General features: G+C 39.3%; 1 protein-coding gene across 9 annotated transcripts in view; it reads right to left on the reverse strand.

Moving 5' to 3' along the window:
- MELK (maternal embryonic leucine zipper kinase) overlaps positions 1-12690 on the reverse strand; it is a 70106-nt gene that overhangs the window by 35934 nt on the left and 21482 nt on the right. For 8 of the 9 annotated variants that reach the window (XM_082843224.1, XM_082843226.1, XM_082843220.1 and 5 more), the window contains one exon: positions 7-75. The exons of the other annotated variant lie outside the window; for it this stretch is intronic. In XM_082843224.1, the coding sequence (XP_082699350.1) occupies positions 7-75 (69 nt within the window). The remainder of the gene's footprint in view (positions 1-6; positions 76-12690) is intronic. 9 annotated transcript variants of the gene reach the window in all.

The raw sequence follows: 12690 nt of genomic DNA on the forward strand, positions 1-12690 counted from the left end.
GATTACCTGTAGCATTTGTTGGAGAAGCAGAATACTACTGGGGGAGAGCCACTTAGGAACCTCATATTTCCCTCTCTACAAAAAACAAAGAAAGCATTTAAGAGATTTAGGTTCAATCAGCCTTAACACAAATTTCTAAGGTTAACAACATGCTGGAGGTTTACTTCCAAGCTTGAGGACTCCATCCAAGTTTAAGATTTGGTAAACATTATTAATAACATAAGAAACCCATTTCTTGCCTTAAAGAAGAAAATCCAGTTAGTTAAACACAATATATTGTCACCTCTAAAATATCCACATATCGGGTAAGGGCTAGAACACAGATAATGTAAGAGTGGCAAACGTAAATGTTACAGGGCTTTGGAATCTATAGTATGATTAAATGGACAGGAAGTATACACTGTAGTCAGTGCTTTTATTGCTGAAGCAAATTTTAGTTTATAATCCCAGAGGAATTAACAGTTGACAAAAGTGGGTCACAGAAAAGCATATTTGGTAGGAGGACACAGGCTGTGGTTAAAAACAGGTCACATATCATCCGCAAGGCAGAATTCACAATCATTGAGGGAACTGATGAAAGCCACCTTCTAAGGCCAGTACCTCTTTTGGGAATGGAAGAGACTCAGGAGATAAATGTTTATAACCTGTTATACTCAGAGATTACAGTCACCAAGTCATCAACCAAAACAAGACTAGGAGCTTGCTAAACACAAATACGTGATATAATACCTCTTCACACAACCTGTCACACACCCCTCTTTCCCAATTCAAAGGAAATGATAGAATCATTATTCTTAGCAGAGAACAAATTGTTTAATGATGCTAGGATAACAGGTTAATTATATGAGAAAAATTAAGATTGAACTGTAATTCACAGTCTATATCAAAATTAATTCTACCCAGATTAAAGAGTTAAATGCATACACTAAACCATGACAATACTTAAAGAAAGCATCGGTGATTATTTTTTAGAACCTGTCTAGACATGACAGCAATACCAAAAAACTATAAAGATTAACAGATGACAAGATTTAAAAGCTGACATTTCTGTACAGCAAAACACAACTAACAAAGCTAATTAACAACAAATTGAGGGAAAAAACCTTTCCGCCTAAATGGCAAAAGATTAATACACTTCATCACATAAAAAGCTCTCACAGATCACCACCAATCCTCTCCTTCCCACATTTCCCCTTCTCAGCAAATGGCAACTGCCTTACCAGCTCCTCAGGTCAGAAACCCTGGATCTTCTTTAGCTCCTCTTTCCCTCACACTTCGCACCCAATCCATCAGCAAATCTATTGGTTCTATGTTATATATCCAGAATCACCTGTTACTACCTGTATCACACCTGCAGGGTCTCTCATCTGATATATTGCAAGAGGCTCCTAACTGGTCTTCCAGACCCCATCAATATCCCTCAGAGTCTAGTCTCTACTTACCAACACCAATGTTCTTTCAAAACGTTGGGTCAGGTCATATCACTTCACTATTCAAAACGCTCTAATGGCTCCCCAACTCACTCAGAATGAAATCCAAATTCCTCACTCTGGCTCCAAGGCCCTACGTGGTCTGTAACCCCACATCCACCCCACTCCTTGCTACCTCTGAAACTCACCTCCTAACTCTCTCCCGCACTCATCAAACTATGATCACATCACAAGTCAAACACAGTCCTGCCTTAGGCCCTTTGCACTCTTTGTTCCCGCCGCTATAATGCTTTCCCCAATATCAGCAGAGTTTGTGCCTTTATCTTCTTCATGTCTCCCCTTAAATACCAGTGGTATCATGAGGCCTCCCCAAACCACCTTTATAAATAGCATCCCTGCCCACCATCATCTCTACCTGCCTTTCATGGCACCTTCTTTACAGTCCTTATCCCTACTTGTCATACTACATATTTATTTGTTTGTTTTCTGCCTCACTATATTAGAATATAAACTCTTTAATCATAGGGATTTTGTCTGTGCTGTTCACCTAGAAAATTGTCTGGCCCTAACATATAAAAGGTGCTCAATTAATATTTGTTCCATAAAAGAAGAAATGGGATCAAAGCATACACTCCAAAAGAAAATGGGCAAAGAATATTCACAGGTAATTCCCAAAACAAGAACTTTTAAATGGTTAATAAACATGAAAATATGTTCAACTAATCTAGCAATAAAAAAGCAATTAGGGACTTCCTGGTGGCACTGTGGTTAAGAATCTGCCTGCCAATGCAGGGGACATGGGTTTGAGCCCTGGTCTGGGAAGATCCCACATGCCATGGAGCAACTAAGCCCGTGCTCCACAACTACTGAGCCTGTACTCTAGAACCCGCGAGCCACAACTACTGAGCCCACACATCACAACTACTGAAGCCCACGTGCCTAGAGCCCATGCTCCGCAACAAGAGAAGTCTCCACGATGAGAAGCCCGCACACTGCAACAGAGAGTAGCCCCGGCTTGCTGCAACTAGAGAAAGCCCACGCGCAGCAACGAAGACCCAACGCAGCCAAAAAAAAAAAAAAAGCCATTAATTTAAACAAAAATATGATCTACCAAATTGGTAAACTTCAAAAAAATTATCCAGTGTTAGAGTTCGGGGATAAGAGCGCTTATATATACAACGAGAGAGCATAAACTTTTCTGAAGAGTAATTTGGAAATATGTATAAAAAGCATTCAAGATCACATATCCTTGATCCAGCAATTTCACTTCTAGCAATTTATCCTAAGCAAATAATTTGGCATACAAAAATTTATTAGTGCTATGAACAGTAACATTCACCACAGAATTGTTTGTGATAACTTTGGAAACTAAGGAACATGGTCTGATGGAATCCAGAGGGCTCCCAAAAATAATCAATGACAAAATAACCTGAATGAGGATCCTGGGTTAGAAATATATCATAGGTCCAGGGAGACAAGGGCAAGCACGCGTGCACACGCACACACACGCACGCACACGCACACACACACACCCAACAGTAATTGAACGAGGCTAGAACGGTGGAGGTAAGTAGGTGAAGAAGGCTTCAACTAGCACCAGCATTGGGGTTCTCTGTTCTTACGAATGAATTGCCTAGGACATAATTCTCACAGAAATCAGTCCAGCTTAACAGTGAGGGGAGAAACAGACAGTATAGATCACTCAGAATCCTAGAACTACATGACAGGCTGGATTTTGAATATGTTAAAGAAATAGTCAAAGTTCCAAGGAAGTATTATCAAGCAATTTATTTAAAAAGAAAAGGTGTTAACATTAAAACAACTCAACCTCTGATTCAGCCTCTCTGATGAGAGCAGACAGGCTGACCTACAAAGTGTTTCCTAGGAAGGACAAGAGCTTTCATTTTACAAATGACATTTAATGTTATTAAATTTTTCATTCCCCTTTATCTAAAGCACTCACTAGTACCCAGAGATACCACTCTTATTTATGTCTTGCCAGGGCACCTTAACGCTTGCCAATGTCAGATGCTGACAGTTTGTTTGTGAATTATAATAATGAAGCCTCTAATCCATTTCTCCTTACTATCCGTCATCCACCAAGCACTGAAGGCTCACTGCTGCCTGGGCTCCCGGCCTATCCCTGGGAAGGGGGGATTTTTGGATGCTTCAGCCACCTCGCTGGGACTCAGAAGCGAGTCACAGTTGCTGCATGGCTGGCCCTGATCTAGTTGGCCCCACTCTCTTAGCTGAGCTTTTCCTTATTCCTGAGACCAAATGCCACTCACGATTCAAATCCTGGGTACCTGACATGTTCTCTTTCTTGGCAAACTGATCAGATGCCTGGTACCTCAAATACTGTGGCCTGCTTTTGCCAGGGTCCCATAGAAAGTAGAGACCGGCCTATTACCTGCTTACACTGATCAAAGGGTCATGATCTACCTGAATTTCTGATCACAACCTGCACAACCTCTAGAGTGTCCTGTCTTGCTTTACTCACTGGTCAGAACCTGCACCTACTCCAGTGGGTCTCTCCTCATGCTGACTGCACACAAAGCCATTTGCTGCTTACTCTCTGGATACCATATGCACTGGGTTGAATAGTGACCCCCCAATATTCCTGTCCCCCTGGAACCTGTGAATGCATCCTTATTTGGAAATAGGGGCTTCTGCAGAAGTAATCAAGTTAAGATGAGATCATATTGGGTTAGGCTGGGCCCTAAATTCAATATGACTGGTGTTCTTATAAGAAGGGGGAAATTTAGACACAGAGACACAAACACACATGTTTTCCACATGAAAACAGAGGCAGAAGTGATGCATCTATAATCCAAGGAATGCCAAGGATTTCAGGCAAACACAAGAAGCTAGAAAGAGGCAAAGGAGTCTCCCTTAGAGCCTTCAGAGACCATGGCCCTGCTAACACCTTGATTTTAGACTAGCCTCCAGAACTGTGAGAGAATAAATATCTGTTGTTTTAAGCCACCATCTTGTAGTACTTTGTGACAACAACCCTAGGAAACTAATATACCATCTATAAGGGTTTAACTTACTTGCATTACCTCTCTCCTATCATCACCTGCCCACCCCGAGGATAAATCTGGTTCCAGGTTCTAGACCTTTCTGGTCTGCTCCAACACACAGATAACAGGTCCATAACCAGAACTATGTAATAAAATAAATGTTATGTCTTTAAATTCAAAAACTACCATCCAAAACAAAAGCATTCTTAACTAAAAGTAGCAGAATTCTATAGAAATCAGATGTAAAAATGAATTTTCAGACCAAAGCACTGAATGACAAGAGCTCCACGAGGCTGATTCCAAGTTCCTCTTTGCCTCTTATTTATCACCCCTTTTATCATCCCAACTTGAATTCACGAAGTATCTTTTAATAGATCCCCTGTGCTGTGCTGTAAGTTAGCATCATAGAAGCAATCCTATCCAGAGAGAGGCAGGGAGGTTAAGTAAATGAGAAGTGTGGTGCTTGGCACACTGGAAACAGGCAGAGACTGGAGTCATACATTATGTTTGAATCCTAGTCTGCCTTTCATTCGCTCCTTGAGCTTGTACAAGTTATGTCATCTTTCTGACCCTGTTTCCTAAGAGTAGGCTCTGGAGACAAATTGCCTAGATCCAAATCCAGGGTCTACCACTTACTAGCTGTGTGGATGAGCTATTTAACCTTGCCGTGCCTCAGTTTCCTCATCTGTAAAAAGAAGTACAATAACAGTATCAACTCCATAAATTGCTGCTAGCACTCAATGATTTAATACATATAAAGCACTTAGCACACGCACGGAGTAAGAACTCAATACCGTCTAGTTTCTACTATTGCTGCTGCCTCCACTACTATTACTATTACTACTACTACTATTACTACTGTTACTGTGAAACAAGTATAGTAATGCCACTTACAGGGTTATAAAAGGAATGGAAGAGAATGTATGTGAAAGCACTTGGACCAATGCCTTGCACATAAGAGACAATAAATGTTTGTTCAATTTGAAATAAATAGGAGGGGAAGATAGGGCTACTCAAAAAGGTAGCAAAGCAAAGATGGCATGTTGGCAAAGCCATGCATGCCAGAGTGCTAAATATTCAGTATAGTAAGAAAGGCTAGAGTCATTCTGAGGATGCACATGCCCTCTCAATAGAGCTTTGCCCCACTGCAGCTGCCTCAGGATCTCAGCATTGCCTGGTAAGAACACATCAACTAGTCATGTCCTGCTCATATCACCTCCTGAAACATACCCACCCACTTTCTCCATTTGAACAGAACAGCTCTATAGAGTACTATCGACAAACAAAGCATGAGGTCTGTGCCCCATCACCAAGACCTGACATTCTCAGCATCATTCTCTACACTGAAGTACTAGCAGAAATAAAGTCCAGAGCTGAGTTCTGCTGCCAGGCTTACCCCAACCTCTTATTTGTACACAGTACTTAAAAACACACAAAGCACTTATACATATATTTTATCCTGTGCAGTAGGCAGGGATTACTAACTACATTACACAGATGAGGAAACTGTCTCAGCCAGGGAAATCAAATACCTGTTCAACGTTGTAAGGCACTGGTTCTCAACTGGAGGTGATTTTAGTCCCCCAGGGGACATCTGGCAGTGTCTGGAGACATTTCTGATAGTCATAATTTGGGGGCTGCTACTGGCATCTAGTGGGTAGAGGCCGGGGATGCTGCTAAACATCGCACAATACACAGTCCCCACAACAAAGAATTATCTAGTCCAAAATGTCAATGGCGCCAAAGTTGAGAAACACTGTTATAGAGCAATAAAAGGGTAGAGACAGGACTAGAAGAGAGATACAATACTTTTTCTATTGTACCACACTGGAAGTTCTAAGGATACCTAGAAATAGACAGGGAGAAAGGCTCCTTATTTAAATACTGAAAGTATATATCTAAGGATCAAATAGAAAAGGCCTTGAGAGGAACAATTCTGCTGGGGAAGAGCATCTTCACAAAAGGCCCTGTGTTAACCAGGCCTGTGCCCCTTAACCCTGGTTTCTCCTCAATCTTTGGAGAATTCTTGTTTATTTAAGGGCTGATTACCTTGCAAATGAGATTAAGAAACAGGTAATAGAGGGAGAAACCAAGTGGGAGGAGGAAAAAAGATCTGTGTGCTAATAAGTGAGATAATCCTGGGAATACTAATGGGCTTGAAATTGTTTGTTTTTTCATACAGTACTAAGAAAGGCAGGTGATCAACCTCTCCAACACATAATAATAGTACTGCAGTCAACCCTATAATTGTAAAGTATTATCTCATAAAGAGATAACTTGCTCATTTTCTTTAAAATTATAAATTATACTTGTTAGAAAGCAATTTTACTTTCAAGCTACTCAACTTTCATTTACTAAATTAGTTATATTTCCTTAATATTTGTGTATCCAGAACTGGAATACAGTCACGCTTGTCTTTGAATGCAATGACAGCAGATGAATATGCGACATTAATAAGATTAATACTCAGTCTATTAGTAACCATGCTGGAAACTGCAGTTTAGCATTTTGCTTAAAATAGTCAACAAACACAAAAGATAAACAAAGTCTGCCTCTTAAACAAGACTTACATACAGTGTGTCAAATATTGCTGGGTTTTTCAATCAAACCAAGAACTGAGGGAAGTGTTATTCCCAAGTGAGGAATTTTAGAACATTCTAGGCAAAGATACATACTGCATGCAAGTGATACGACACCTTAATTAGATTCAACCAGCAGACTGTATTACACTGTGACTCGGAACAATAGTTCTGAGCCAAGATTACAATAAATTTCAAAATCTATAATGTGTGAAATTAAATTCCATAATAATGCATAAAAGTCCTAATCTGAATCAATTTTCAACTTGCAAATACACGAAAAACTAAAAAAAAATGAAATTCAGAGTAGGAGAAACAAAGAATATACAGTATTAGTAAATAATATTAATTAGGAAGGCTAAATCTCTATTGAACAAGAATTAGACATTTTCTACCATACTCATTGTACCAAAGAAACATCTGATTTACCAAAAATATCAAAACTTGGATCTAATATCTACTATTAGGATGTAACAATTTTATATTATCTTGGGATAAGTCCCCTCCCCCAAAGGATTCATCCAGGATCCACTAGTGTACTCAAATAAATAAATAAAAGTAGAGAACACTGAAGTTTGTATGTTGGTACACTCACCTCGTATTGGTGAAACAGTACATTAATAATTATGAGCATCAGGAATTCCCTGGAGGTCCACTGGTTAGGACTCAGCACTTTCACTGCCATGGGCCCAGGTCTGATCCCTGGTTGGGGACCTAAGATCCCACAAGCCACGCAGCACGGCCCCCCCAAAAAATATATACGTATATATATATTTATAATATATATTATATATTTTATATATATAATAATAATAATTAGGAGCATTAATTCCATGGCTGCCATATGAATGTGAACTCGCAGTAATAGCAAATGAAGGCAAATAAATAGCATAGAAGTTTGGGTCCAGATAGGTTAAAAAAAAAAAAAAGCAAGCTTAGAGTTAAGTCAGTAAATGAGGAATACCACAGATATAGTGTAGCTTAATTTCAATAAGGTATTAACAGTCACTTATTTTATCTTTGTGGATAAAACCACAAAATCTTGGTTAAGCGTATCTGATACAGGCTAAAAACTGAGAACACTTAGGGGTGGTCTAGATCTATTCAGTTGTTTTTTTTTTTTAATTTTTAAAAAATATCTATCTATCTATCTGTCTGTCTATCTATCTATCTATCTTTGGCTGCACTGGGTCTTCGTTGCTGCACGTGGGCTTTCTCTAGTTGCAGCAAGCAGGTGCTACTCTTCGTTGTGGTGTGCGGGCTTCTCATTGCAGTGGCTTCTCTTGTTCCAGAGCACAGGCTCTAGGCGCATGGGCTTCAGTAGTTGTGGCACATGGGCTCAGGAGTTGTGGTTCGTGGGCTCTAGAGCGCAGGCTCAGTAGTTGTGGCACACAGGCTTTGTTGCTCTGCAGCATGTGGGATCTTCCCGGCCCAAGGTTCAAACCTGTGTTGCCTACATTGGCAGGCAGATGCTTAACCACTGCACCACCAGGGAAGACCTCTATTCAGTTTTTTAATCAACAACTTTGATTAGAGATATTTAAAAAATGTACAAAATGTCACAATCTTGGCAAGGACAGCTGATATTACATGAGATCAGAATCAAGATTCAAAATATCAACAGAGGAAAATACTAGGCTGAAACAAACAAGGAAAACTGAATGTGAATAAATAGAAGTCAGAGAACTTATAGCTATTCAAAGATGGACTGGACCTTGGAAATAATTGACTACGACAGTGCTTTAACACTACTGATAAAGAAAATGAGGACAAGTTGCTCTACCAGGGGTGACACCTAAATTGAGTAGAAAAACTGATGCACAATACCTAATATGAATTAGGAGAACTGGTAAATATAGTCCTGGTAAATCTGAAAAGTTGGAATGTCTGGGAACATTCCCAAGTTAATGGACACAAAAAGAAGCTTGGGATGGGGATCACTTTCTGCTCTGGGGGTCTACGATTCTCTTGAGACTAGCAACTATAGAGATAAGAAACAATATCTCATGGTGGTATGAGAACGGGCTCTGAGCTTGACTAGCTGAGTTCAAATCCCAGCTATGCCACTTACTAGCTATAAGACCCTGAGTAAGTTATGTAAGGTCTCTGCCCCTTAGTTTCCTCATCCATAAGAGGGGGACAATAATAGCAACTACCTCACTCAGAGCAGAGTCTGGCAAATAAGAAAAACTCAGGAATGTTTAGTATTACTTTTGTAATAGAATAAGAATAAGCAACCATGTGCAAGGGTCACAAAAATTTGAAAAACACATACTTCAGAATGCTCTATCTCCCCGGAGGAAAACAAAAGGAACTGGAGGAGAAAAGCAAAAAATTTCAACAACAAAAAAAGACTGATGTAGATGCTCTAGGCAGAGGAGACTTCAGCACAACCCAAATAAGCATAGAACTCTACTTCTGTATATCTAGAGATAGAGACTCAGACCTGGCCTGCTGAAGGCACCTCCCCCACTTTCCACATCAGCTTTAGAGATTCAAGATTCACACAAAACTTTATTATTCTACTTTTTAAAAAATTATTACTAGCAAACCAAATTCAACAGCATATTAAAAGATTTATACACCATGACCAAGTAGGATTTATTCTTGAAATGCAAGTTTGGCTCAACATACACAAATCAATATATGTGATAGACCACATTTACAGAATGAAGGTGAAAACCATGATCATGTCAGTTAATGCAGAAAAAACATTTGACAAAATTCAACACCCTTTCATGATAAAAATACTCAACAAACTAGGAATAGGAGGAAACTACCTCAACATAGTAAAAGCCATATATGAAAAATCCATAGCTAACATCATACTTAGTGGTGGAAGACTGAAGCTTTTTCTAAGATCAAGAACAAGACAAGAGGGCTCCCCTGGTGGCGCAGTGGTTGGGAGTCCGCCTGCCGATGCAGGGGACACAGGTTCGTGCCCTGGTCCGGGAGGATCCCACATGCCACGAAGTGGTTGGGCCCGTGAGCCATGGCCGCTGAGCCTGAGCCTCCGGAGCCTGTGCTCCACAACGGGAGAGGCCACAGCAGTAAGAGGCCCACGTACCGCAAAAAAAAAAAAAAAAAAAAAAAAAATATTAACCAAACTTTCCTTGCATTTAGCACTCTAGAAAGGAGTAAATTAAGCTCCAACACAGACTCTTAACTATTCACACATCTATAGAATTGTACATTATGCTACTTACTCAAGAGTGAGGTTTGGGAGGAATGATTTCTTGACAGAACAGCTAGTACTTTTCAATATGATAAAACAAAGATATGTCCCCACCCACCGAACCCCCCCTCCCTGCCTACCTACCCTTCTGTTTAACTTGCCCCTAATGCCTGGGTATGACTTGAAAGAACTGAATGCATGCCTTCCTGCCAAGTATTCTTCTTACATGTGGATTACATCATTTTAACATCACAAATCAAGAATTATAGCCCTGTATAATCATTGCTATAAAGGAGATATAATTATTCTACAATCAAAGTTTATACTTAGTAAATCCACACCTCATTTTGTTTTACTAGGTATATATCCGCAGGGTATATGGAAGGTAGACTGCTCAAAGTCAGACATCTTTATTGAGACTTGCATGATCAAGGCAAGTATTCAAAATTTTTCTTGGATAAAATTATTATAGTCATCCTTACAGATTATGAGATCTCACTTCCCAGTTCCCTGACCACCAGGGAACTCCCTACTACAGTCATCCTTTACAGTATAATGTTTTACTGCAATTCCCAAATACTCATCACCAAGAAATCAAGTATCCTTGGAAGACTCAATGTTCACAGAAGGATGTCAATTCCTGCACCAGTTATACTGACATTTGCTTTTGCTCTTATTCAGCTCAGCCATAACTTCAGTAAATTTCCAGGGAGAATAATCCCTAATTTACTGATATTCAATAACTTGGCTGAGAGGGGTTATATTAATTGAGAGACCATCTAAAGAATATGTAGAGTTGACCACTCATTATTCTTGATTGGGGGTCTTCAAAGGCATGTAAGAAGACACACTAGGGCATGGAAAGAATATATTAGGACTTTCATTTCTATCTAAAAAATAAGACAAAAATTAAACTTTATTAAAACTTAGTATATGGATTGGCAATGGCACCCTCACTAGTCCCTACATAAACTACAGAATGAAGTCATTCTTCCTTGACTGTGACAGTGACACATGACAGGTGACAGTGGCTCTACCTTGCACCACTCTGTGCCTATTGTGAACTACTGTGCCCAGTTAAATGGATTTACAGATCATAGTATCTGGTTTAACTAAACTAAATCTTCACAAAATAGCCAACTGGTTTTAAAAGATTCTTGCAAAGAAACCACAGATTAAACGTTGTTTGTTTGCTACAAGCACAAGCAAACAACAATAACAGAGCTGACACCTTTACTCTTAGTGTGAGGCCATCAGCCAAAACACAAGGTTAAAAAAAGACCTAGGGGCTTCCCTGGTGGCACAGTGGTTAAGAATCCTCCTACCAGTGCAGGGGACACAGGTTCGAGCCCTGGTCCGGGAAGATCCCACATGCCGTGGAGCAACTAAGCCCGTGCTCCACAACTACTGAGCCTGCGAGCCACACCTACTGAGCCTGTGTGCCACAGCTACTGAAGCCTGTGTGCCGAGAGCCCATGCTCCGCAACAAGAGAAGCCACCGCAACTAGAGAAAGCCCACGCACAGCAACAAAGACCCAACACAGCCAAAAATAAATAAATAAATTTATTTAAAAAAAAAAAAGACCCAATAAGATCTAACAAGTGGTCTTGAAACCTGAAATTATCAAGACTATTTGAAATACACTTATGCACATTACTGCTAACAGTGAACCTCAAATCCAAGTACATATGGCTACATTGTAATCACAATTATAAGATTTTTAAAAACAAGGATCCAGAATATGAAAACAAATCTCTACAATTTTTTTAGTGATGTTTAAAGGCAAGAAACAACAGCAAAGCAAATTCCAAGTGAATCAAATATGTAAACGTAAAAAAAAATAAAATAAAAATGCTAGAAGGAAACATGGGAATTTTAAAAATAATCTATGTAGGAAATCCTTTCCAAATATGACAATGAAAGACTGATAAATTTGACCAAAAAAAATAAAACAATTCCTGCATAGCCAAAAAAAAATCTTAAACATAGAAAAAGGTGACATACTATATTGATGGGATTATGGAGAAATAGGCATTTTCATGCTACTGCTGGTAGTTGTATAAATTGATAGAACTTTGCTGGGAAGCAATTTGGCAATATCTAATAAAATTACTAATTTACATACCCTTTGACCCAGACCTCTTCCAGGAATTTTCTTACAGATATATTCACAATGTACAAAATGACCACTTAGAAACTACTTAAATACCAATTAACCTAGGACTGGTTAAATAAATTAAGGTACATATATACACTGCAATTCTGTGAAGTGAATTCTATGAAAAGGTTCTGAACTGGGTATGAAATGGTGTGATTTCCAAGACACACTGTTAGGAGAAGAAGACAAGATGCAGAACAGTGTTCGTGGTATGCTACCATTTGTATGAAAAATCTGGGAAGGGGGTAGCATAGAGAGATAAAATATAAGATTCCTTATATATTATAAACTAATCTGAAAAAAAATACATAAAAATCTGATATA

The sequence above is a fragment of the Leucopleurus acutus genome (genome assembly GCF_964270905.1).
Source record: "Leucopleurus acutus genome assembly, chromosome: 7".
NCBI classification, from domain to species: domain Eukaryota; kingdom Metazoa; phylum Chordata; class Mammalia; order Artiodactyla; family Delphinidae; genus Leucopleurus; species Leucopleurus acutus.